The sequence below is a fragment of the Dendrobates tinctorius genome, unplaced genomic scaffold (assembly GCF_039654945.1).
Source record: "Dendrobates tinctorius isolate UK_male_01 unplaced genomic scaffold, ASM3965494v1 ptg000028l, whole genome shotgun sequence".
Lineage (NCBI taxonomy): Eukaryota > Metazoa > Chordata > Amphibia > Anura > Dendrobatidae > Dendrobates > Dendrobates tinctorius.
The window spans coordinates 54,329,835-54,357,603 of record NW_027361696.1 but is presented as its reverse complement, the minus strand read 5'-3'; the positions used below and the strand labels follow the sequence as shown (position 1 = coordinate 54,357,603).

At 43.9% G+C, this 27,769-nt stretch overlaps 1 protein-coding gene across 3 annotated transcripts in view; it reads right to left on the bottom strand.

Moving 5' to 3' along the window:
- Positions 1-27,769, bottom strand: part of GRIK5 (glutamate ionotropic receptor kainate type subunit 5) — a 446,124-nt gene that overhangs the window by 143,580 nt on the left and 274,775 nt on the right. For all 3 annotated transcript variants that reach the window (XM_073570753.1, XM_073570754.1, XM_073570755.1), the window contains 4 exons: positions 16,934-17,099; positions 1,034-1,212; positions 907-960; positions 417-578 (listed from right to left, as the gene is read on the bottom strand). In XM_073570753.1, the coding sequence (XP_073426854.1) occupies positions 417-578; positions 907-960; positions 1,034-1,212; positions 16,934-17,099 (561 nt within the window). The remainder of the gene's footprint in view (positions 1-416; positions 579-906; positions 961-1,033; positions 1,213-16,933; positions 17,100-27,769) is intronic.

Genomic DNA, 27,769 nt, shown 5'->3' with positions numbered 1-27,769 from the left:
GACTTCATACTCCATTACTAGTCTTCCCTGTCCCCCTGTTCCGTCTCTTCCAATAACGCATTGTGTCGACACATGCCCACTACATCTTTGTTGGCTACATGTGAAGGCCATCACTGAACTTAGGAGTATGCAAACCATGGAAGGCTCAACTAGGAAAAGGCAAACATATTTTTTTATTTTTCAGCTTTGTCGTTTGAATCTGATGTGAAGAATCCACACCAAAACCATCAATATTTTTTGGTTCATTTTCATGTAGATTCTGGGTAAGTTTTGTTGAATTTTAGCCTAAGGATGGGGATATAAGTTGAAAGATAGTTGCACATAAGTCATGGTCAACCTCTAGAAGACAAAGGAATGGACGAACTTGTGACCTTGGCAAAAATTGCAGAAATTAATAGTATAATGTAATGGCTCACCGCTGGTCCCAGATATGTGCTGAGCTCACAGTTTTCTCTCCAGGACATGTTGAGGCTTCTTAGGAATTCCAAGTAGAAAGGATGACTGCTATTATACATGGAAAAGCCTAGGATATTGGAATGGTCACTGACCACTCCTTCCAATGATAACAAGGGAAAATCCTAGGGGTAAAAAAACAGATGTAGTCAAGTATGATCCAACTTCGACTCATTATATGGATTAGGGCAAGCAACATGGACCTCACACGTAGAGCACATGGACCCATTCTGCATGGAAAAACATCTCAGTATACATTATTTTGGTCCGTTTTTATGCATCGGAATAATGTATGCCATGAAAGGCAGCTCAGGCATCCATCTGACATGTGGATGAGCACTCGGATCAAGTCACGTCTTGACTGGCCCATTTTCCAATACCCAACCTTAAGAGAAGTGGAAACCCCTTAACGCACATATGAATGGTCCCCCCCCATTGACCACCAGTTCTCACCATTGTTGTCAGGATATATTTGTAATGAGCGGATGTCATCCCGAGCTCGGAGGCCTGTGCAAAGAAAACAAACTGATTGAAAACTGGGAAAAACAAATCAAAGTCAAAAACTAAAGAGAAGCCTGACCTTCTTCAGGATGAGGTGGGACACGGTTGCGTTGGCGTCGATAATGATGGTGGACACCTTATCATCGCGAATTTCCTTTAATAAAGGCGTGGGATCATTCGTGTCATCCAACATCCGCACAGAAAGTGTATCTTTTGATATTAGGAACTGACGGACCAACTCCTCTAGCCGCAGTAAACCTGGAGAACAGAAGAAGGAGATGGCTGGGGAGCACAATGGGGAATTCACTGCTCTAGGCAGAACTGGAACATTTGCAATAGATTTAGAGAAGATAAGCAGTAAAAAGTTACTTTTTTTTTTTGCCGGTGATAGACGCTATAAATTACTAGAATAATCTTGTATCCTTCTGCATGAATCCGGTAGCCCCAAGCACATACACATATTGCTGTCACTTGACATGTGAGAGCTTTAGCTGCCCCCGAGCCAGCCTGTGACTTGGAGGAAACACTGTGCTCAGCGGTGATTTTTCTTCCCTAAGGATAGGTCCACACTGGTTGGAAAAGCTGCGGAGGTAAAAAAAAAACCACAGCGGAATACAGCAGCGAGCATGTGGATAAGATTTTTTTTTAACCAATCTCTTCCCCATGCTGCAGAATTTTCCAGTGCTAAAATTGACCCACGGTGCTGATTTTAACCACCTCCCGCCAAGACTGTTATACTTTTTTTTTTTTTTCATTTTTCCTTTCCCACCTTGAAAGCCATACAACTTTTTTTTTCCATTGACAGACCTGTGAGAATTTATATTTCTTTAGGGTCCATTTACACGTTTTAATGTAACCATTAAATATATTAGATAATGTGCTGGAAAATAAAAAAAAAGACTTCATAGAGTGGAATAATTAAAATAAAAACTTATTTTTTATGTAATTTCTAACAGTTACAGCTACAAGTTTAAAATGAAATCCTTATTTGGTACTGTTACCGCGATACCAAATTTATTTATTTATTTTACTACTTTTCTAAAATAAACTTTTTATTTTCAGACATTTTTTATATTTCACCATCAATGGAGCTCTGTAAGAGTGGTAGTATTCATTGGTACAATTTATGGAGGTAGAAACGACGGTCGTGGTTAGCTGATATTTTTTATAAGATTCGGAAAAGGGGGCTATTTAAACGCTTTATTAATTTTTTACATTTTTTTACATTTTTTAGTCCTACTAAGGGACTTGAACATGCGATCGTTCAATTGCTACTGCAATATACCATAAAATTTCTCCATAGTCTGGCTCTTGGATGCAATGGCAACCCTCTTGGAACCCTGTAATCACATTGTGGAGGTTGTTGGTGAGATAGCCCCCTTTAACTGCTTAGATGCTGCAATCGCTGTTGACCGTGGCATCTAAAGAGGTTAACTGCCAGGATCAGAGTTATTACCAATGCCGGGAATTGTAGGCTGGTGTCCAATCGGTCTGAAAGGGACTTTATCCTTGAAGGCTTATCCTTAGGATAGGTCATGAATGTCTGATCGGTGGGGAACCCCGCCAATCAGTTGTTCCCTGTGTCAGCTTGAACTGCTCAGTTGTGTAGCAGCACAGCTCCATCGGCAAAATTGTTGCCGTGGCCGGGTACTGCACAATCACCATCTATTCCGGTCTTTGATGATTAACTGAAGCTACCATTACTGTTATACGTTTGTAGAAATGTCTGACCGTGTGACATATGGACGGTCCTCGTTAGCCAGAGCTACTCAGCTCGATAGATGATTCCCATCACTAATAGGGCACAAAGACAAGGGGTTGTCTTCTAAGAAACAACCCCCCTTTAAGATCTAAGCCTTCCATTCACACTTGAGTCACATAGTTACATGGACGTCTATCAAGTTCAACCTGTCTCAGATCAATTATAAATCATTCAGTACTGAATAAATTATAACCCTCAGTTGCCACTTGTCATTAGATCAGCATTGAGCGCCGGCTTTCTTTTGCTATTAGACAGCCAGCTGCATGCTCCACTAATCAATCTAGGAAGGAATGAAAAAAAAAAATATAGAACAGGATCCTGACGGGCTCATAAATAGTCAATGTGGAAAAAGCAGATCATAATTGATCTATCGAATAGATCATCGTCATGGCACCTTGTTGTGGTCATTTTCCTCTGGTATTGCCTCTAAGGTGCAAGCCACTGACTTCCAGTATCTTAAAGATTATTTTCTGCCACCCATAATCTGCTGACCCAGGATACTTAGAGTGTAACTGTCGTGTCAGCAGAATGTCTGTTTCTGCCTCTAGATCCTCCTCTTCATAAAATTTTAAAAGCACCAACTGTCATCCCTTAGAGGCGACTGTAACTGTCGTTTTCAGAAGTCCTTCCATCTCCATAGAACTTTTAAAGCACCAGCTATCATCTCTTATCTCAGTAATGGTAAAATCTTCCTTTACGGAATACAGATTTTGCCCATGAATTGAAAGATCAGTCCAGGAGGAGAAAGAAGCAGATTTCTCTGATAAGATATATTACACAGCTGATTATTTTCATGTCAAGTCCCCTCTGAAATGTAAAGTGCTGCGGAATATGTCGGCGCTATAGAAATAAAATTTATTATTATTATTATTATTATTATGTCTACTATTGATGTATGAAATAAAATTTAAAATCATGGTGACACTTTAAGAGGCGCTCCCCAATGCTTCTTTGTAATTACCAACATTGGTATTGGCAATTTAGAGATGCTTTAGAAGCATTATTATGCCCCACCTCAATCCCTCCCAAAATGCACATTGTGGGCAGAGTGTGTATAAACCCCAACCCTTTTGGTTCAGGAAAATCCAGCTTGTAGGAACTGCTTTTGTAAAATCAGGACAGTCCAGGCAAATTTGGGACAGTTGATCTGTATGCTCCTGGTTGGTTCCTTAATATGTAAAGATGAGATTAATTTCCAGTTATCGATTCGGCTATGTCCTGACCTTCATTTTTGACTGCCGCCAGGTCTGACCTACTACTAGTGACATCCGCCTGTCCTGACTTTCTGCTTGTCTGAATACTCTCTCCGATCTCATCTTGGCCAAACATTTCGGTGTCCTGGTAAACCTTGCAGCAAAGTTCAGATCCATGAACCATGGTTAAAGGATGAAAGCCAGGGGGTCCCATGGTTTTCTCTTCCCTAGATCCATGTAGACAGTAATATGGTTGGGATATTCCCCTCCAGTTTCAAATCAGTAGGATCAATTTGGATTTGGATCAGGAGATTACAAAGCCATGCCGCCTACGTGAACAGAGGCTTAGTTATGGGTTAAAGGGGATTGTCAGGGCTTAAAAATAATGGGTTGTCTGTAGAGTAGGTTGCATTGTGGCTCAGCTACCATTGACTTTAATAGGAGCTGAGCATCAGTACCCAAGAATGACCACTATGTGGAGCTTTAGCGTCCGACTCCGTACACTGACACCTATTGACCCGACATTGATGATCTATCCTAAGCATTAGCCATCAATATCAAGGTCTTTGCTATAGAACAATCCCCATCTTTTCTATATACCATCGGCACAGGCTTCTTCTCTACATTTTTCCAAAAATAATGACAAAGACTCTACCAGTAAACAATAGGATTCAGTGCTGAATATAACAAAGCGATTTACATAAAATCCATAGATGACGTAAGGAAAGTTGCATCCGGCTGGCAGAATAAGAATAGAAGTATGGGTGAGGGCAGAGCACGGAATGTGCCCATGAGAGGCCAACGCCGCATAACATCACTGTTCTATTTTAATTTCACTCTTAGCATCTGACTTAAATTACACTTGACACCTAGCACACGCGTTTCGCAGCCGACGCAGCTCCCTAGCTCACGGACTGCTGAGAAGCTCGAGGATTTTATGTAATGAAAAATAAGAAAGGAACAGTGTCTACCAGTTCCCAAAAAGTAGGTTAAAAGTAAAAGAAAAAAAAGGTATGTAAATATTATAATAGCACACGACAATATTTCTACAAAAACCAATGCAAAAAGTGAGATATCGCTAAATGCAACCGACCACCAGGACCCACGGCGAGACAGAGAAAGGGGCACTGACTCTCAACAACAGGACTGCAGAGCAGGCTCGACCTCTGCTCCATTCATTCAACACCTCTGCTCCACTCCAGACAGGACTCTGCAGAACCTCACTCTAGGGAGTTAGAGCCCCAATGTTGGGATTGCTGGGGGTCCCAACGGTTAGAACCCCAGCAATCAGTGAGTTGTCCCCTATTAAAAAGATAGGTAATATTTTTCAATTGTTGGAATACTCCTTTAAAATTGTCACTGTGGCTAGAACAGGTCAATATGCATTTTTTTTTATAAATTTGCAACTATCCTTACCTACTGACTACACCAGCTCTGCATCCCCCTTCATTTTTTTTTTACCTTGCACGGCCATCTGCCATAACATAACTATGTAAGAAACTGCATCAAGCCTCGAAATCACATGTCTGGGAGAGCTGCTCTGCAGCAAAACTATTGGATGGGAATGTGGCGCTATACCAGTGCTTCATCCTGAGCATCCTCAGAGTCAGTCCCAAAGGCAGGATTATCAGGGGTGAAACACTAAAAGGTGCAGCAGTGCCAGTTGTACCAGGGTTTTAGAGCCAACAGGGATCCAAGTGGTACCTTGCCCAAAAGACCAATGCTGTTAATGACCCCGAATAGTTGGATGGCTTTGTTGAATTTTTTGCATTTGCGCCAAACGGTAGCCAGATACTCATCTACGAGCAGCTGTATAAATATCCGATAAATGGGCCAAATAAATATATAGTATCTCCCAAATTACCAAATTATCCTATCAAAGAAACTGGAGAACTCTATTTAAAACAATTTAAACATCTTTATTAAGACAATGATTAAAAAACATAAGGGTTACATGATGGTATATGATAAGACAACACAGGGTACACTGTAATGAGCAAGTGGTGCTAATTTATTACACAATAAGTTCTTTATTATTTCACATAGAAAATGACTTTGCCTTAAATTGTGCATGCGAGAACTTTAAAGTCCATCCCCTTTATCAAATTTAAGAGAAAGTTACATACTAAAAGGGGAGTACACCAGTAATCCTGCTTGTGCTGGTAATAGGGGAATATTTAATTGAAACACAAGGGGTTACAACTCGTGACTCCATATCAAAGCAAATTCTCAATTTCAAATAAGTAAATTAATCACACCCAGAGCTCCATTTATTCAAAGTATACTGTATATGTTTATCAAATGATGAAACAAAAGGGAAAGGTATCCCATAAGCACTTGCATATGCACTATTGGCACCTTTTTCAGACCTTCTACTTTTGAAAACCATGTTGGTATCTTGGCAGCTGTTTTTTAACAATCCACAAAGGGAACTTATATCTAGGCTTAGGTGGGAATAGTAATGCTTATGGGATACCACTCCCTTATGTTTCATCATTTGATAAACATATACTTTGACTAAATGGAGCTCTGGGTGTGATTAATTTAATTATGTGAAATTGACAATTTAATTTGATATGGAGTCACTTCCCCTTTTTTCCATTAAATATTCCCCTATTACCTGGATAACTGGCGTACTCCCCCTTTTAGTATGTAACTTTCTCTAATAATTTGTTAGAGGGGATGGACTTTGAAGTTCTCGCATGCACAATTTAAAGGCAAATCATTTTCTATGTGAAATAATAAAGAAATTATTGTATAATAAATTAGAACTACTTTTTCAATAGAGTGCACCATGTATTGTTTGATCATATATCATCATGTAACCTTTATGTTTTGTAATCATTGTATTAATAAAGATGTTTAAATTGTTTTAAATAGAGTTCTCCAGTTTCTTTGATAGGATACGAGCAGCTGTAGCCAGATAACCATCTATGGACAGCTGTAGCCACATATCCATCTATGGGCAGTTGTAGCCAGACACCCATCTACAGGCAACTGTAGCCAGATACCCATCTATGGGCAGCTGTAGACAGACACCCATCTACCGGCAGCTGTAGCCAGATACCCATCTACAGGCAGCTGTAGCCAGATACCCATCTATGGGCAGTTGTAGCCAGACATCCATCTACCGGCAGCTGTAGCCAGATAACCATCTACAGGCAACTGTAGCCAGATACCCATCTATGGGCAGTTGTAGCCAGACATCCATCTACCGGCAGCTGTAGACAGATACCCATCTAAAGGCAGGTGTAGCCAGATACCCATCTACAGGCAGCTGTAGCCAGACATCCATCTACCAGCAGCTGTAGCCAGATACCCATCTACAGGCAGCTGTAGCCAGATACCCATCTACAGGCAACTGTAGCCAGATACCCAACTATGGGCAGTTGTAGCCAGATATCCATCTACGGGCAGTTGTAGCCAAATACCAGTCTACAGGCAGCTGTAGCCAGATACCCATCTATGGGCATCTGAAGCCAGATACCCATCTATGGGCAGTTGTAGCCAGACACCCATCTACAGGCAGCTGTAGCCAGATAACCATCTATAGGCAGCTGTAGCCAGATAGCCATCTATGGGCACCTGCAGCCAAATATCCATCTATGGGCAGCTGTAGCCAGATACCCATCTATGGGCAGGTTTAGCCAAATATCCATCTACAGGCAGCTGTAGCCAGATATCCATCTTTGGCCAGCTGTAGCCAGATAACCATCTATGGGCAGCTGTAGCCAGATAACCATCTACAGACAGCTGTAGTTAGATATCCATCTATGGGCAGCTGTAGCCAGATACCAATCTAGGGGCAGCTGTAGCCAGATACCCATCTATGGACCATTGTAGCCAGATACCCATCTTTGGCCAGCTGTAGCCAGATAACCATCTACAGACAGCTGTAGTCAGATATCCATCTACGGGCAGTTGTAGCAAGATACCCATCTACGGGTAGCTGAAGCCAGATACCCATCTATGGGCAGCTGTAGCCAGAAACCTATCTACAGGCAGCTGTAGCCAGACACCCATCTATGGGCAGCTGTAGCCAGATACCCATTTATAGACAGCTGTAGTCAGATACCAATCTAGGGGCAGCTGTAGCCAGATACCCATCTATGGATAGCTGTAGCCAGATACCCATCTATGGGCAGCTGTAGCCAGATATCCATCTACGGGCAGCTGTAGCCAGATATCCATCTACGGGCAGCTGTAGTCAGATACCCATCTACTGGCAGCTGTAGCCAGACACCCATCTACGGGCAACTGAAGCCTGATATCCATCTATGGGCAGTTGTAGCCAGATACCCATCTATAGACAGCTGTAGCCAGATACCCATCTATAGACAGCTGTAGCCAGATATCCATCTACGAGCAGCTGTAGTCAGATACCCAGCTATGGGCAGCTGTAGCCAGATATCCATCTATGGACCGTTGTAGCCAGATACCCATCTTTGGCCAGCTGTAGCCAGATAACCATCTACAGACAGCTGTAGTCAGATATCCGTCTATGGGCAGTTGTAGCAAGATACCCATCTACGGGTAGCTGAAGCCAGATACCCATCTATGGGCAGCTGTAGCCAGAAACCTATCTACAGGCAGCTGTAGCCAGACACCCATCTACGGGCAACTGAAGCCTGATATCCATCTATGGGCAGTTGTAGCCAGATACCCATCTATAGACAGCTGTAGTCAGATACCAATCTAGGGGCAGCTGTACCCAGATACCCATCTATGGATAGCTGTAGCCAGATACCCATCTATGGGCAGCTGTAGCCAGATATCCATCTACGGGCAGCTGTAGCCAGATATCCATCTACGGGCAGCTGTAGTCAGATACCCATCTACTGGCAGCTGTAGCCAGACACCCATCTACGGGCAACTGAAGCCTGATATCCATCTATGGGCAGTTGTAGCCAGATACCCATCTATAGACAGCTGTAGCCAGATACCCATGTATAGACAGCTGTAGCCAGATATCCATCTACGAGCAGCTGTAGTCAGATACCCAGCTATGGGCAGCTGTAGCCAGATATCCATCTACGGGCAGTTGTAGCCAGATACTCATTTACAGGAAGCTGTAGCCAGATACCCATCTAGGGGCAGCTGAAGCCAGATACCTATCTACGGGCAGCTGTAGCCAGATACCCATCTACAGGCAGTTGTAGCCAGATACCCATCTACGGGCAGCTGTAGTCAGATACCCATCTACGGGCAGTTGTAGCCAGATATCCATCTATGGACAGCTATAGCCAGACACCCATCTAGAGGCAGCTGTAGCCAGATACCCATCTACGGGCAGCTGTAGCCAGATACCCATCTACGGGCAGCTGTAGCCAGATATCCATCTATGGACAGCTACAGCCAGACACCCATCTAGACGCAGCTGTAGCCAGATACCCATCTACGGGCAGCTGTAGCCAGATACCCATCTACGGGCAGTTGTAGCCAGATATCCATCTATGGACAGCTATAGCCAGACACCCATCTAGACGCAGCTGTAGCCAGATACCCATCTACGGGCAGCTGTAGCCAGATACCCATCTACGGGCAGTTGTAGCCAGATATCCATCTATGGACAGCTATAGCCAGACACCCATCTAGAGGCAGCTGTAGTCAGATACCCATCTGTGGGCAGCTGAAGTCAGATACCTATCTACAAGTTACGCCATTGTGAAAATTGTAAAGTAATGGCATTTTATAGCGATCATCACTTTAAAAGAAAACTTGAATGACAGATTGACATTCAAAATTCTGTCCGAGGCTTCTTTGCAGCGGAATGTGACATGACTGTGATAAAATCTACTTACTACCAAAGTGCCAGCGTGCAGTCAGTTGCCAGGGAGCGTCTGACAGAATTTTTAAAGGCACCTGTGGGAAATCTCCGGGAACAAAAGAACTTTCCCTGCAGGATACATACTTGAAAACTTAAGTGCCGGCCAAGATAAGACAAAACTGTACAGTAAGGACAACTCACAGACTGTAGGCATTTGTGTGGCCCAATATTTCCATCAGGACTAGTAGCGGGTGCAAGCTGAGGACTGTGCCGGCCGTGTGGCTTTAAATCTGAATCTAATCGAGGTCGTTCGCTGGCTTTAGTAGCATTTGGCGTGGCTTGGCTCATTCTGTAAAACTCTCGGATTTACTTCAGTGTCCATAAAGACTATGAAAAAAACACTTGCGCTGTCAACTGAGATTATTCCGCTCATGCTTAACGTAAGTCAGCGTTTCATAGCTGCCGAGGTTATGAGGTTAAGAAAATAAGACGTGTTCAACGAATTTCACAGATTTCATTTCAGCTACCCTGTCTCCAGAAAAGGCAAATAAAATCACACTTGAAGTAATACACAATTTTTAACTACAGCTGGCAGAAGACCATATGGAGAGGAGTGCAAGAAAAAATAAGTTACGTACCAAATAAGGGTCCTTAAACATCAACTACATTTTTGGATTAAGCAGCAACAACATAGCTCTTTCATTGAAAGAAAGAAATACTAGGGACCCATACTGGAAGTAGCAACCCTATAAGTCAATATGGTATCTGATCCATTAACAAATCTTGGAACATGAGTGGGAATATTAGCCAAGTCAGATATCATCTACAGACAGCTGTAGCCAGATACCCATCTATAGACAGCTGAAGCCAGATACTCATCTACTGGCAGCTGTAGGCAGATACCCATCTACAGACAGATATAGCCAGATACCCATCTATAGACAGCTGTAGCCAGACACTCATCTACTGGCAGCTGTAGCCAGATACTCTTCTATAGACAGCTGTAGCTCGATACCCATCTACTGACAGCTGTAGCCAGATGCCCATCTACGGGCAGCTGTAGCCAGATACCCATTTATAGACAGCTGTAGCCAGACACTCATCTACTGGCAGCTGTAGCCAGACACCCATCTATAGACAGCTGAAGCCAGATACTCATCTACTGGCAGCTGTAGGCAGATACCCATCTACAGACAGATATAGCCAGATACCCATCTATAGACAGCTGTAGCCAGACACTCATCTACTGGCAGCTGTAGCCAGTTACTCTTCTATAGACAGCTGTAGCTCGATACCCATCTACTGACAGCTGTAGCCAGATGCCCATCTACGGGCAGCTGTAGCCAGATACCCATCTATAGACAGCTGTAGCCAGACACTCATCTACTGGCAGCTGTAGCCAGACACCCATCTATAGGCAGCTGTAGCTAGATACCCATCTACGGGCAGCTGGAGCCAGATACCCCAGTATCACAGTGCGCTTGTAGACACATGACTTCACTTACGGTATTACCCCTGCTTACTTCACATTCGGTGCAGACATGTGCTGTATGTGCTGTTCCTCCCGTGTGGCATCGCGGGCCGGGCTGGTTGTCGTTGGGATGGAGGTGATGATGCATGTCCTCGCCTCCATCGCGCGTGGCACTTCCCGCCCCGCCACTTCATACGGGAGGCACAACATGCCAGTAGCACGCCGATTACCCAGACAATTTAACACATCACTATTTAGACTCCATCGCTCTTAACTTACACCACGCCTCCTGATAAAGCCACCCCAGGTGAAACGTGCGTCTTATCTCCTGCCACACGCCTAGGTGCCGACACTGTGACACAAGGTATTTCTATCCAGAAGTAACATTTCCATTAATGCATTCCTGCTCACTCTATGCACTTTATTCTATGACAGGCTCAACAGCGTGAGTGTTCCTCCCATTTATATGCTAGTTGGTTTGTTTTAATGGCTTCTTCATAGCAATTGAGATCTATAGGAGTTATCGTTAGTCACTGGTTCTTTTCTATTAGGTATTATATCTACTCTGTCACATTGCCATATGTATGACCCCTTTACAGTATTTACTGTTTCAGTGCTCTTATTTATATCCTTGGGTTATAGTTTCCATCTTTTATTCATTGCTATATATCCTTCAGCACGGCTCAATTGTATTTGTGCAATATCTTTTAGCAACTGAATATTTTGGGTTAATCTATACCCATTAATGTTATGCAGCATATCGACCAGTCATTATTTCAGTTGCATTTGATATTGCTACAAAACGATAGGTTTACCTGTCAAGGACATGTGGCTTCAGGAAAGAAACGGGTCTCCATAAGGGATTTTCTTTTTTCCATCCTTTCCCCTTTACTATTTTTTAGCTGTCTATCTCACCAACTACTATGTATATTATAAATACTGTATGTGTACTTTTTGTTAATAAATTTGATGTTGTTTCTCTAATCCTGTATACTGTATACATACGTTTTACATCTAGCCATTCCTTGACACCCATGTTTGTTTTAGGTTTCACATTCTTTCACTAGGATTTCTCTTTAGGCTAACATGTAGCCAGAAACCCATCTAGGGGCAGCTGTACACAGATACCCTTCTACTGCCAGCTGTAGCCAGATACCCATCTACGAGCAGCTGTACACAGATACCCATCTAGGGGCAGCTGTAGCCAGATACCCATCTACAAACAGCTGTACACAGATACCCATCTACGAGCAGCTGTACACGGATACCCATCTACGAGCAGCTGTACACAGATGCCCATTTAGGGGCATCTGTAGCCAGATACCCATCTACAAGCAGCTGTACACAGATACCCATCTAGGGGCAGCTGTACACAGATACCCATCTAGGGGCAGCTGTAGCCAGACACCCATCAACGAGCAGATGTACACAGATACCCATCAACTGCCAGCTGTAGCCAGATACTCATCTATGGGCAGCTGTTGCAAGCTACCCAACTAGGGGCAGCTGTAGCCAGATACCCATCTAAAGGCAGATGTAGCCAGATACCCATCTAGGGGCAGCTGTACACAAATATCCATCTATGGGCAGCTGTAGTCAGATACCCATCTAGGGGCAGCTGTACACAGATACCCATCTAGGTGCAGCTGTAGCCAGATACCCATCTAAATGCAGCTGTACACAGATGCTCATCTACGGGCAGATGCACCCAGAAACCTGTTTGTGGGCAGCTGGTTTGAGGTACTTTCTCCTTAATAGTGTACAACAGCATTTTGGAGATGTATCTACCTATTTAATGCTCGTTTTCAGAGTATCTATTAGTTTTGACTGCACACTGACCAACAGCAAATGGAAACCAATGAGATTGGTCTAAATATTCCTAGAGACCTCATACGCTGCGCTTTGGAGAAATGCCCACCGTTGGAAGGTGAGCACTGAACTTTCCGCTTTTTGCTTTACTGTGAATCTGTCTGAAGTGTTACATCTATTACAATTTAAAGCAAAGTATCCGGTCTGAACTCCCATTTTTATTTTGGTTATAGACATTTCTTACAATTTTCTCTATCTGGATTTCAATTCTGGTTCCTTTGTGTAATTTCACCATACAAATACACAGGCAATTGGCACCACAATGCCCAAATAAGACAAGAATATAGTGCCTACATAACAATAACAAAATAGCACTGTCATCATACGCTGGCTAAAATTATACCACTGCACTAGATCTAATAAATATATTATGCAATGCACAAAAAGTGCCCTCAACCGAGCTGAGCTAACCTGCCTATATAGTACCTAAATCATAGCGCCAAATGGTGCCCTAATAATATCCTCATAAACAATACCACACTACTATGCTATCACTACTACTATATCATGCAAAATGCCAAAATGTTCAGCTAATGCCTATTTAATGCCTAAATAAAGTGCCTAAATAATAACGCCAAACTGTGCCCTCATAATACCGACATACACATCTCAAATATTTGAACACGGTAACAGCGCTCTTCTCCTAATTCGCTTCTGAAATAATCAGAGCTCCTAATGAGATGTGCTATGATTTTTTTCTGATTTTACAAGATGAGGTCGATTTTACACGTGAATCAAATATTCATAAATATGTCAGTTAGGGAAATACTAGAGACACAACTTCTAAGTTACATCATTAATAAACAGGTCAGCCCGTACTGACTTGTGGTACTAAACACTTGAGTATAAATGCATGCATAATACAGCAACAGCAAATAAAGTGCCGTATAATAGAGCATCTCCATGCCTCCCGAGTGATAGAATATATTAAATAGTACTTCTTTTAATTATCACTATTAATTGGCATTTTTTTTTAGTAATTTGGCATTACAATATTACCTAAATAGGCTAGGACAGAGGTCTTCACCCTATGGCACTTCCAGGACCTCAGTTTTGCAAAATTTGAAGAACCACCATCTGGCATTATCTATAGTACCCATACCCAATGTGGGTTCCACTGCACCTCCAAAGGTTGAGAACCCAACAAATGTTTTAAATATCCATGTTTATGTGGTAGTACTTTTCAACTTGGACTCATTTTAAAGGGAATTCTAGGAACTTGCAGAAGCTGTAGTTTTGAATCATTTGGAGAACCACCATCTGTCATAATTTACAGTACTGATGCCCAATGTGGCTTCCATTACAGCTCCAAAAGTTGAGAACCCAACAAATGTGTTACATTTCCATGTTTCTATGGTAGTACTTTTCAAATTTGAACCATTTTAAAGGGAAGTCCAGGACTTCGCGGGAGCTTTATTTTTGCATCATTTGGAGAACCGTCATCTGGCATTATCTACAATACCAACACCCAATATGGCTTCCATTACAGCTCCAAAAGTTTTTGAGAATTCAACAAATGTGTTAAATTTCCATGATACTTTTCAACTTGGACCCATTTTAATGGGAATTTTAGGACTAATGACTTTATAGCCTCGATATGGTCATGTGAAGCTCTGTCCCCTTTTCCAGTGATGGGTCCTCTAATGTGCTGTCAATTGTGCATGAGATATGGGCGCATCTACAATGTACATCTTATCATGAGTGAATCTGAAATACAGCTCCTTATTGCACATACGTTGCACAAACTGTACGCATGAGCTGTTAAAAGCAGCAATTCACCCTACCTGGGAGGGCAACCAAGCACCACATCACAACAGATCATAGAGGATACTATTAATGTGGTATATTACTAAAATATGTTATATTAGGATATAAACTAATTAAAAAAAGAAAGTAACTTAGTCCATATAAAAGGTAACCAATCATTCCTACTGTGCCTTAAAGGGAAGGTCCAGCCCTGTTGAAATTTCAGACAAGCGTTGCATCTTGCCGAATTTTAACAGTGTGAAATATGCACACTGTTAAGAATCGGCTCTGCTGCGGTTCTCAAATTTGCGGGCACGCGACGACTAGATTCTCATCGGCTTCTCTTAATGTTTTTGACATGTGAAGTTAAAGATATATTGAGAGAAATGGAGTGTGAGAATCTAGTTGGCACATGACTGCAAATACATGACGACCACTGGAATCGGCAAGTGAAGTCCTAACAGCTTGTATATTTCATACTGTTAGAATTTGGCAAGCTGCATTGTTAGCCAAAATTTCCCCCAAGACTAGAAAACTAGGGGTGGTTCCAACTCGGCAAGTTATCATCTATCCATACTGATGTTTCCACTGTAAGGACTCGGAGTAAGACTGGGCTGCGGGTACCTACACAATGCTGGGTCCGGAACTCACGAGGCTGCGTCCAGTGTTGCCGGACGAAAAGAATGGGGAGCCGGACAGGACCTATGAGCTGGTGAGAGGGGGCGTGGCGAGACAGGAGAGAGAGCATGAAGCGCGGGAAAAAAGAGTTTATTGCCGACAGCGAGAGGAAGCAGATGTGCGCCGCACTCTGTGAGGGGAGAGTGAGTGCAGAGCTGAGACCCAACAGAGGTTACGTGAGGGTCCCGCCGAACCAGTGAGAGGGCAGAGCTTTGGGCGCTCAGACAGACAGTGTGCGGTGCTCGCATTGTGAAGCGAGTGCCAGGTGCAGGATCGAGAGATTTATTCCCCCTTGCTGACAGGCGTGCGCCGGAGTCTGCCCCGGATAGAGACTTCCACGGCATTACCTACTTTGGCTTTACAGATTAATGAACTAGGGGTTCAAAGGACAAAACCGGTGAACACCCGTTGCCACCAGAAGCTGGATCGCTTGTTGGATTACGCTTGAATACGCTGTACCTGCCGTTGCTGGTATTACAACTCTCACCAGACTGCATGTAATTGAGGAATAGAGAAGTCACGATTAGTGAAGTTTAATAACAAGACTGTTGTGTTATACCGTAATTCTATTGTTAATTAGCTGTTGCCTCCCTGCGAGGAGTTCATTATTGTTATAAAATAAACCGCATTGTTGTTAACCCTTGCTCTGCATTCCCTGCGTTACTGCATCCCTGAACCTGCTTACACCACCACTGAGACCCACACCTATTTGAAAAACCGGGCTCTGAAGTGCTCTTTTAGAATGGAGGGGTAGCCACACATGCTCACCACTGTTCTAAACAATGTCTAAGGGACTACCGGAGTTAGAATGGAACGGTGGATGTACTTGGCTAAGGCTACTTTCACACTAGCGTTTTTTTGCGCTGCGCTGCGTGCGCATACATGCGCATGCGCCCCTAGCCCCTATGGTTAACATGGGTGTGCATTGTCTAGCGTTTGTAAGCGTTTGTATGCGTTTTTGTGCGCATGTGTTTTTTTGCAGTGTGCGCCTATGCATGCCGGACGCACCCTGTTGCATTTTTTGTGCGCCCAACCTGTGTCAAAAAAACGCATACGCACAAATGCGCATGGAATGCGCAAAAAAAACACATTACAGTCTATGGGAACGCTGGCGTGTGCATGGACATGCGCACGTCAGCATTTAAAAGCGCATGCGTTTTAAGAGTCAAACTGGTTAAAACGCATGCGCATAAAATAAGCAAACGCATGCAAAACGCTTGATGCGTTTTTGTATGCGTTTGGACTGCGCACACAGCGCAGCGCAAAAAAACGCTAGTGTGAAAGTAGCCTAAGAGCCCCATCCTTGGGATCAGTGGACGTTTCAGTGGTCGGACCCCAGGCAATCTACAAGTTGTTGCCTATCCTGTAAAGTAGGTGATTACTTGCAGAGTAGGGGAAAAAAAAACTTTAATTTACTGACCACCTAAGCTCATAGGTACATAGCTATCCTTCTGGGTGTAATGATGCTAATATATATATGAGTTTAGACTTACACTCGGCCTTGGCACAGATAAGGCTGGTGGAAGGGTTGTGAAAGGACTTCAGTATGTGTGACACAGCAAGGCTTATGTCTTCATTACTCGGGTACAGGCTGACCGATGCAAACCGTAAATATTGTAGCTTGGGTGCTTCTTCTGGTCCTACTTTTATATGAGGAATCTACAGGAAGAGAGAAAAGCAATATGAAAAAAAAATTACAAACTTACATATTTCTAACCAGCTCAGAAGATCCATTAATGGCATGACCAAATGAGGTGGTAAGGTTGAGGGTGGAGATATTGGGTGGATGCATAATGCAAACCAAACTGGAAAAGATGCTCCTAACTGATTCTCAGACCAAAAAATTTATGTATTACATTGGAAAATGGACACTTGAAGAACAACCATGGTCATCTTTGGTCATTGTCTACCAAAGCTTATGAGTTGGCCATTTCAGTAGAGTGAAACTTCTCCAAAAGGACCTCTCCCTTTTTGAGAAGACCACAACTGGTCTCAACAGGTTTTTTTTTAGTGATGAAATGAATTTTCTGTTCCCATACGTCTTATGTATTTTGAGTCTCTACTTTGAGATGAAAATCCCTGTAGAAAAAAAACCAACATTTTTTTGGCAGTTGTCTCAGTAAGGATTCACATTATTCATGGTGGACACCATTTAAAGTATGTTACTAATTGTCATTACTTGTGGGTCGGGTAATTAGATCAATGTCTTAAAAATGGTAGCTACAGTCAATTAATATCTAAAACTATAAATGGTATGCAATCGGTATCTGAAGAGGATTTCCGATAAGATTGCAAGAAATACTTTTGAAATATAAGTAATCTAGGCATCTCTGAATAATCTTGGTCCAACAAATGTCAGATTTGGGACACAAAGTTTAGCAAGAGTGTTCCCTGTCCCGGATCCACCACAGGACTCCATATTTTTCTTCACTGGGGGCCATCTCGCTCTGTTCTAATGCTCTTTGGGTTAGAATGATAACCTGGTGCACGCCTGTGACGTCAGTCCCCTAGGCCTTTTAGGCTGACTCAGGCAGCAAACTGCCTGAATATTCAGGTAGAGACCATTCTGTCAACCATGTATTTCTATTTATTGTGCCTTTTGACTGTTCCAAGGTACTCATCTGCACACTCAGCACTCAAATCTGCTTTCAAGATGCCTATCCGCACACTTAGTTGTGCTGTATCAAGTTACCTGTCTTCATACAAGACTCTGCTGTTTAAAGATGCTTGTCCACCCACTAGGGTCTGCTATATTACGGTGCCTATCTGCATTTCCAATTCCTCTATTCCACATGCTATCCAGCATATCCAGCTCCACTTCAATGTGCTGTCCTGAAAATCGAGCTTGTACCATCTAGCTTTTCCAATTCTATTCAATCAGCTGCTCCAACGCCTCCAGTCTACGCTGCTCATCCAGACCTGGGGCATAGCGAATCTACTTCACCAGGTGAGCCAACAAGGGGCAACAAGCATGGAAGACAAACATTTTTTTATTTGTATCTACATTGCTTAACTACAGTAATTCTTTAGATGTACTTTTTGGTGCAATGTTTCTTTTTTTGTAAGAATATAAAAAAATTATGTGAACCCAACCTGGTGGATTTTATGGGAGTGGTTATACTACACGAGTGGCAATACATTATCGGATTGTAAGGAGATGGACATACTTCGCCCACGTTACCGATTGAAGACACACGTATTGTTGTGATGTATAAAGCGAAATGTGGTATCAGTGACAATGTTGTATTTTACCTGACAGTAGAGAGTGTTATGGATAATGTTTGGGACTAGCCCTCAGTGGGATGGGCTAAGCCGAAGGTACAGAGACAGTTTCTTGTCAGGAGATCAGATAAGGACCATCGTGCAGTAAAGGCAGATGTATGGTTTGACCAACAAGCCGAGACTCATGAAGTGGGTGTCCCTGATGTGATTGGAGACCGAGGGATAGGGAGATCCAGGAAAGAGGCAAGAGAAATTGACAGAAGGCGCAAGTATTTTAACGGAGGCGGGTTCTGGGGCAAAAGGCATAGTCCCCATGCCTGCAAGGGCTAAGCAACACTGCAGACAAAGTCTACACATCCAGCCAGGATCCCCATTTTCATGCAGGGTGCCGGGGCTTGGAAGACAATTACCTCTCCTACCGCCCCGCGCCATGTTACAGGATTATACACCCAAGTGCATCTTCTGGTTGGTAGGGGAGCCATGATTTGTAATACCCAGTATGTGAGCACCAAATTGCTATGAGTCCCCTTTAATAATATTTCACTGCGGTTTTTAAATATTCTTGCATCCCCCTATTCTGCCGCTGAGTAATTATCTTGTGTGAGCCTGGAGAGGCTGCTGGCTGATGTGTCCTTTCTGCAATGTATGGGCACAGTGAATTTCCTCTGCCTCATTTCACTGCCTCTCTCTCTCTGCTGCTGTAAAGGAAAGCAATAATTACTTTTTAATAATCCTATTTACTTTTAAATGCTGCCTTAATTAATGTACTGTAGAGTATCTCTTTGTTCCATATGTGTGATGTCTCCATGAAATGGTCTTTTTTGATCCTCAGAAAATCAAATCGGCTCTCCCCAATATGTCTTTTAGTGCCATTAACACAGAGTAATTTGGGTCCAGAGCAGGACAAATGCTTATTAAAGGGGCTGTGCTTGGGAGATTTTAAAATAAAAGTGACCTCCCGGACTCCTGGGAGAGTTGACAACTCTTCATGGCAGTAAAAGAATCCTCCAGGAACCTCTAGAAAGAAGATCTCTCCCAATATTTTTCACTGCTATGATGACGAGTCTTAGCGGACATTCCGGGGCAAGAAAGAGAAAGCGGCTAGGGTGCGTCCTGTCTCAATAGGGGCACAATCAATGAACACCAGAACTAAAGTTGGCAAAGAGGTTGTAACTGCATCTTGGCCCTGAAGAATAATGGGGCAGTACTACTCACCCACCAGTGTTAACCCTCCAATGGTGTTTCAAGACTTTGTTTGCAAACACTGATTGGCTGCAGCGGTCACATGCTATATTACTAGCATCATGGCTCCTACCGTTGCTGGTAATGCCAGTAAAAGGACTTATGACCACTGCACCTCAGCTCTCTTTTAAAGTGATTGGGAGCTGAGTAGCAATACCCGAGAATGGCCAATGCTGGAGATTCACCAGCTTCACCAAATTTTTCCTAAAATTTTGATTAGCCGCAAAACGTTTGAAAAATCGCAATACTGCAAAGCCTCCAATTGCCAGGAAAAGACATGTAACACTCTGAAGTCTCATAGGACTGCATCCAACCCTTTTAAACCTTTTTAATGCAAACACAGCAGGACAAGCTGCCAGCCCATCTACACCATATCACTGATTTATCACACTAAGTCCCGCACCTCTGCTATCTCTCGCTCCCCCGATCAATTGAATCTCTTAATTATTCCCAGACTACTAAACTGATTTTCTTCACTGCTGCAGTTGTGCAACACATTACTGTCTATAGTATTTGTCCAAAGTTTCATGGTTTTCCCTTCCTATCATTATTGCTGAGCTGTGAGCTCTGGCATCCTTTAACTATTCTAAATCACTATAGCTGCTGAATTCCCTACCTTGGCTTTTAATAATGGCTCTGGTAGTCCTTCCCAATTGACTGTGCCATTTACAGGATGTGATAGCTGCAAGGCACTATGGCGAAATAGTTGTCCAATACATTACTATATATAGTATTTGTCCAATGTTTCATAGCTTTCTCTTCCTATCATTATTGCTGAGCTGTGAGCTGTGACGTTCTCTCACTATTCTAAATCACTATGGCTTCTGCATTCCCTACTTGGCTTTTATGCTGGCTCTGATAGTCCTTCCTGATTGACTGTGCTAGTCCACGTAATGTGATAGCTGCAAGACATTATGGTGAATAGGGTGCAATGAAATGCTGTCTATAATATTTGCCTAATGTTTCATGGCTTTCTCTTACAATCATTATTGCTGAGATGTGAGCTCTGACATCCTCTCACTATTCTAAATCACTATGGCTGCTGCATTCCCTACCTTGGCTTTTACACTGGCTCTGACAGTCCTCCCTGATTGATTGTGCCAGTCCACGTGATGTGATATCTGCAAGGCATTATGACGAAGCCCTCAAGGCTGCATCTGACATCAGCTAGCTGATGCAATCTTCTGTAAAATGTAAACTGACGTGGACATGTTTTTGGCGATTCCCAACATTTTATTCAAATTAAATTTGTATATCAAATCAATGTGCTCATCTCTAGCCACCACACAGCTGGAACACCACTATGCACATCCAGTAAAGCTGCAAACAGCTGCTAAGTGGAGATGCCAGACCCTCTTAAAATAGAAATGTACTCCAGTGTCCAGTTCGGTCCTCCACAGCCTCCAAGTCAAGGCAGAGTATGCAGCAGTTCTCTACCTGGGGTCTCTGCAGCTTACTATGTCCTTAGGAAGTCATGATTAAAGTTATATATTTTATAATAATAATCTTTATTTTTATATAGCGCTGACATATTCCGCAGCGCTTTACAGTTTGCACACATTGTCATCACTGTCCCTGATGGGGCTCACAATCTAAATTCCCTATCAGTATGTTTTTGAAATGTGGGAGGAAACCGGAGTACCCGGAGGAAACTCACGCAAACATGGGAAGAATATACAAACTCCTTGCAGATGTTGTCTTTGGTGGGATTCGAACCCAGGACTCCAGAGCTGCAAGGCTGCAGTGCTATCCACTGAGCCACCGTGCTTATATTTTATAAGTATATATATATATATATATATCCTGGGGGACCAAAAAAATTTTTCCCCCATTGCCAGGGCCGTATTTCCCATTAGGCACTCGTGGACCTGTGCCTGGCGTGGGACTCTGCGGAGGGGCGCCACCTCAGCAATGTTTTTTTTTCCCTCCGGTCGGTCCATCCCTCCCCCCCTCCTCCCCCTCCCTCGATGACATCATACTCACCTCCTGGCACCTCCAGCGGTGCCTGCAGCACCGATGATCTCCGGCACCGCTATGCTTCCTGACTGTGTGCGCGGTCACGTGGTACCGCTCATTACAGTAATGAATATGGACGCCACTCCACTCTCATAGGCGTGGCACCCATATTCATGAGCTTAATGAGCGGTACCACGTGACCGCGCACTCACACAAACAGGAAGAACAGATACCGGCGCCTGGCTAGAGGAGACATGCAGCAGCAGCAGCCAGGTGAGCCGAATCGAGAGTGAGCAACGTGGGGGGGTGGAGAGTGAGCAGCGTGGGGGGGGAGTGAGCGGCGTGGTGGGGGAAGAGTGAGCGGCGTGTGGGAAGAGTGAACCGGGTGGAGAATGAGCGGAGGCTGCACTCAGTGCACTGGGAAGATGGCTGCACTAGGGAGATGGGTGCACTGGGAGATGGGTGCAATGGGAGATGGGTGCACTGAGGAGATGGGTGCACTAGGGAGACGGGTGCACTAGGGAGACGGGTGCACTAGGGAGACGGGTGCACTGGGGAGATGGCTGCACTGAGGAGACGGCTGCACTGGGGAGACGGCTGCACTGGGGAGACGGCTGCACTGGGGAGACGGCTGCACTGGGGAGACGGCTGCACTGGGGAGACGGCTGCACTGGGGAGACGGCTGCACTGGGGAGAAAGGTTACTTTCACATCAGCGATTTTTGCCAAAGTGTCTGCATTAGTCATACTCACCAATGGGGGAGGCAGCACTAAAAGTGCCTAGGGCAGCATAAACTCTAAATACGGCCGTGCCCATTGCAAAAAATATCCTCTGACCTGCATCTCCTCTATCGCTTGACTCGGTAACCATCACTTGGTTCACATCTAGTCTAAAGCCTATTCAGCGACTTCCTTTCATCAGGATATTTTGCACCTCTATAGAACCCGCCAACCAAAACGTAAGATCTATAAAAAGATTATAAAGACAAAAGCGCCACAAAACAGCAAAATGAATGCTCTAATAGAATCAGCAGTTTCACCCTAGAAGTCCAGGTGCAGGCAATGTAATGAGCTTGTATAGTAGCTCCACACATATGTAAATTGGTTAACTGTAATGTATCCTCGTTATATGCTTCGATTGACCACCACAAGGGACAGGAGGCAATTACGGAGTTCCTGGAAAGGAACAATTGGGAATAGTCATGTTCATTTCATGAGCGCTCCCTTTCATATTACAACCACTAGATTTCTGGCTAACAATTCTTTCTGTCTTTGAAGTGGATATAAGATTAAAAAAGAAGACTGGATTATTTTAGTAATAGAGGCACTCTTGTCCATAGGTTATATATGGTATTGCAACTCTGCTACATTCACTTATACGGTATATGTCTGCTATACCAGCCACTGACAATAGAGGTGCTATTTTTTGGGGGGTGGGGAAACCTATTTCTATTCTAATACAATCCCCTTGTTATTTAAATATTAATGTTAACATAAATTATTCCTCATTTTTGTCTTGTGGTTACTTATTTATTATTAAGTTCTATATATTTTTACAAACCTTCTGACATCTGCAATAAACTGTCAATGAAAATAACTCAAACAACTAATATAACAAGTGGTTTCTCCTAATTCAGCACAAAATGTCACTTTTCCTTACTACTGCAGTCTCAGGATTATTTACCCCTACATGAAAAGTGTCTTTGGTATTTAGTAGAGCACCTCTAGCTGTTATGACCTGCTGCAGATGTGATGCATAGCCAGGCACGAGCTCCTGGCAGCATTCCTAAGGAGCATTTGCCCATTCCTCATGGATAATGGCTTCCAAGTCACTAATATTCTTGGGTTGTAAGAAGGGTGCTCCAAAAATCAATTCACAGCAAAAAATCTGCAGCAAGATTTGGTGCCGTTGGGACGGAGATTTCAGTTTGAACAATAAGGCATATGCTAAAAGCTGAAATTCTCCATGCCCAAAGACGTACACCATACTGACCCGAAAGTACAAGAAAATCAGGATCTAATATGCTCACAATCAGCAGTATGGAGGAGAAAGAATGAAGCATATGCTGAAAGGAATACCCTGCCTACAGTGAAGCATGGCGGTGACTTGGTGATCTCTACAGTGAAGTGTGGTGGTGGCTTATTGATGCCTACAGTGAAGCATGGTGGTGGCTTGGTGATGTCTACATGTCTACAGTAAATCATAGCCGTCAGTGGCTCAGGGATGCCTACAGTGAAGCATTTAGGTGGCTTGATGATGCCTACACTGAAGTATAGCTGGGGCTTGTTAATACCTATAGTGAAGCATGGCAAGGGTTCGGCAGTGCCTACAGTGAAGCATTGCGGGAACTTAGTAATGCCTACAGTGAAGCATGGTGGGGGCTCATTGATGCCTACAGTGAAGCATGGTGGTGGGTCATTGATGCCTACAGTGAACCATGGAGGCAGCTTGGTGATGTCTGCTGTGAAGCATGGAAGGGCTTGGTGATGCTTACTGTAAAGAATGGTGGAGGCTTGGTGATGTCTAGAGTGAAGCATAGTGGGAGCTCAGTGATATCTAGAGTAAAGGATGGCGCATGCTTGGTGATGACTTCAGTGAAGCATGGTGGTGCCTCGGTGATGTCTACAGTGAAGCATGGCAGTGGTCCATTGATTATTACATTGAAGCATGGTGGTGGCTCGGTGATGTCTAGTGAAGCATGGTAGTGGCTTGATTATGTCTTCAGTGAAATATGGTGGTGGCTCAGTGATTCCTAGAGTGAAACATAGCAGTGGTTCAATGATGCCTACAGTGAAGCATGGTTGGGGCTCAGTGATGTCTACAGTGAAGAATGGCAGGGGCTCAGTGAGGTCTACTCTGAAAGATGATGGAGGCTCATTGACGTGTATAGTGAAGCATGGTGGGGGCTAGGTGATGATGACAGTGAAGCATGGCGGGGTCTCAGTGATGCCTACAATGAAGCAAGGGTGGAGATTTAGTGATGTCTACAATGAAGCATGGCTGGGGCTTGGTGATGACTACAGTGAAGCATAGCAGGGGCTTCTTGATCTCTACAATGATGCATGGTGGTGGTTGGTAATGCCTACAATGATGCATGGCGGGGGCTTCGTTATGTCTACAGTGATTCATGGCAAAGTTTTAGTGATGTCTACATAGAAATTCTTACATGTTTATATTACTTTTATTCCTTTTTTATATTTTGTTAAATTTTATTGAAGCTTGCAATTAAAACAAGAACTCTTTAAAATGTTATCTCTTTGTTGACACTTCCTGTCCCTGAATGTTTCTAAAGGGATAGTCACCTTAAAGTAATCATTCAGAAAGTAGACAGCATTTAATGTTCTAACAAAAATATTTGACAACTTGTGGAGCTCCTGAAGGCGATTATAAGGTGTTTTCCCAACTTTGCACCCACAATAATGGTCTCACCAATTCAATCCCATTTTTTCCACCTCCAAAATGAGCATCTTGACGCTGAAGTTCCTACCAATGAGAAAGCAACAGGAAGCTATGTGGAAGTGCCACTTTTTAGACTGTGGTGGTAAATGGGAGTCTGGAAAGTCTCCCCTTTTGAAAAATAACATAACATTCATGGTTTTATAGTAAATCACAAACTCAGCTCTGCTTCATCTGCTACTGATCGCCTCTGCGCCTACATTGAAATGTAAGGCAGAAAATGATCTCAGAAAAAAATCTGCCTGTAAAGGAGACAGGATCGGTGACCTAGAACGTGCCATCCATCAGCTGCTCAATGGGATACATCCAATATATCGCATAATATGGTGTTAAGGTCATCTCCGCAATGTCAGGTGCAGGAAGCGCTGGGCATGGGTGGGGTTATGCAGTATAAGACTCCCTTCACACTTCAGTTTCTCTGGTCCTTGTGGTGACACTTTCCACATGTACTAGAGAGACTTACACACTCACATCTATTATAATCTATGGGGCTGCGCATATGTCAGTTTATTTCCTGCAGCACGGACCTCAATACGCCCCTGCACACGGATGACGTCAAGTGGGCAATCCGTGTGCGCATCATCCGTATCGGGTCACCCCTTATTTTTAATAACCAGCAAAGGCTAAGCAGACAGCTGCAGGCTGATATTAATAGATTGGGAAGGTCAAGGATATTGGCCCCTTCCCAGCCTTATATATAGCAGCTCTCAGATGCCCCAGAAATGGCGCATCCATTAGATCCAACGCAACAGCCAGAATGATTAGTATTGGTGCATGAGGCTAGTGACAGGAGGAACAGTATAAGATGTGTGACAGCAGGAAACTAGTGACAGGAGGAGCAGTATAAGATGGTGTGTGACAACAGGAGACTAGTGAAAGGAGGAGCAGTATAAGATGTGTGAAAGCAGGAGACTAGTGACAGGAGGAGCAGTATAAGAAGGTGTGTGCCAACAGAAGACAAGTGACAGGAGGAGAAGTATAAGAAGGTGTGAGACATCAGGAGACTAGTGACAGGAGGAGCAGTATAATATTTGTGACAGCAGGAGACTAGTGACAAGAGGAGAAGTATAAGATGGGTGACAGCAGGAAACTAGTGACAGGAGAAGTATAAAAAGGTGTGAGACATCAGGAGACTAGTGACAGGAGGAGCAGTATAATATTTGTGACAGCAGGAGACTAGTGACAAGAGGAGCAGTATAAGGAGGTGTGTGAATATAGGAGACTGACATTAACGAGCAGTATAAGAAGGTGTGTGACAACAGGAGACTAGTGACAGGAGGAGCAGTATAATATGTGTGACAACAGGAGACTAGTGACAGGAGAAGCGGTATAATATGTGTGACAACAGAAAACTAGTGACAGGAGGAGCAGTATAATATGTGTGACAGCAGGAGACTAGTGACAAGAGAAGCAGTATAATATGTGTGACAGCAGCAGACTAGTGACAGGAGGAGCAGTATAATATGTGTGACAGCAGGAGACTAGTGACAAGAGAAGCAGTATAATATGTGTGACAGCAGCAGACTAGTGACAGGAGGATCAAAACACAAAGTCCCAATTCATTCAAAGGGATTTAAAGAGACATCAACATGAAAAGTTTAAAATTTCCAAAAAATTTTATTAATAAATATGATTAAACTTGTTTCACGAAGAAAGTTTTTGAACATAAGGGAATTTCATAAAGAAGTAGCAAGGGCAAACCAAAGAATTTCGGACTATAAGACGCACCGGACCATAAGACGCACTCCAATTTTCAGAAGGAAAATAGGGAAAAAAATAATAATGTGTCAAATGGGGGTCCATCTTACAGTCTGAATTCAGCTTACCTGGGAAGGGATCCAGCACAGGTGGAGGAGTGGTCACAGGGGTCATTCAGTGGTCCAGGTTCGTGCGGTGGCGGCTCTGTGCTGGGGCAGGTTGGTTGTGCTGGAGCAGCTGGGCTGTGCTGGGGCAGCTGTGCTGGGGCTGGGGCAGCTGTACTCGGGCAGCTGTGCTGGGGTAGCTGGGCTTGGCAGCTGTGCTGGGGCAGCTGGGCTGGGGCAGCTGGGCTGTGCTGTGCTGGGGCAGCTGGGCTGTGCTGTGCTGGGGCAGGAGCAGGGGGGCTCTGTGGGGTGAGGGTGGCGGCTCTCTGTGCTCCGATGCAGGGGCAGCGGCGGCTCCGCCGGCATTTCCTCAAAGCCCGGAGGCCCCCGCACATCCCTTGCTGGCCGCCGCCATGTTGCGGTGGACTCCGGGAACATGGACGTCGGGAAGATGGACGCCGGTCCGGGGACGGCACATGCGCAGGTTCAAATCTCATCCCGAGATCTCGGGGGACGAGATCTCATTGCCGAGATTTGAATCTCGTCCCCAGAGATCTCGGGACGAGATCTGAACCTGCGCATGCGCCGTCCCCGGACCGACGTCCGTCTTCCCGGCGTCCATGTTCCCGGAGGCCACCGCAACATGGCGGC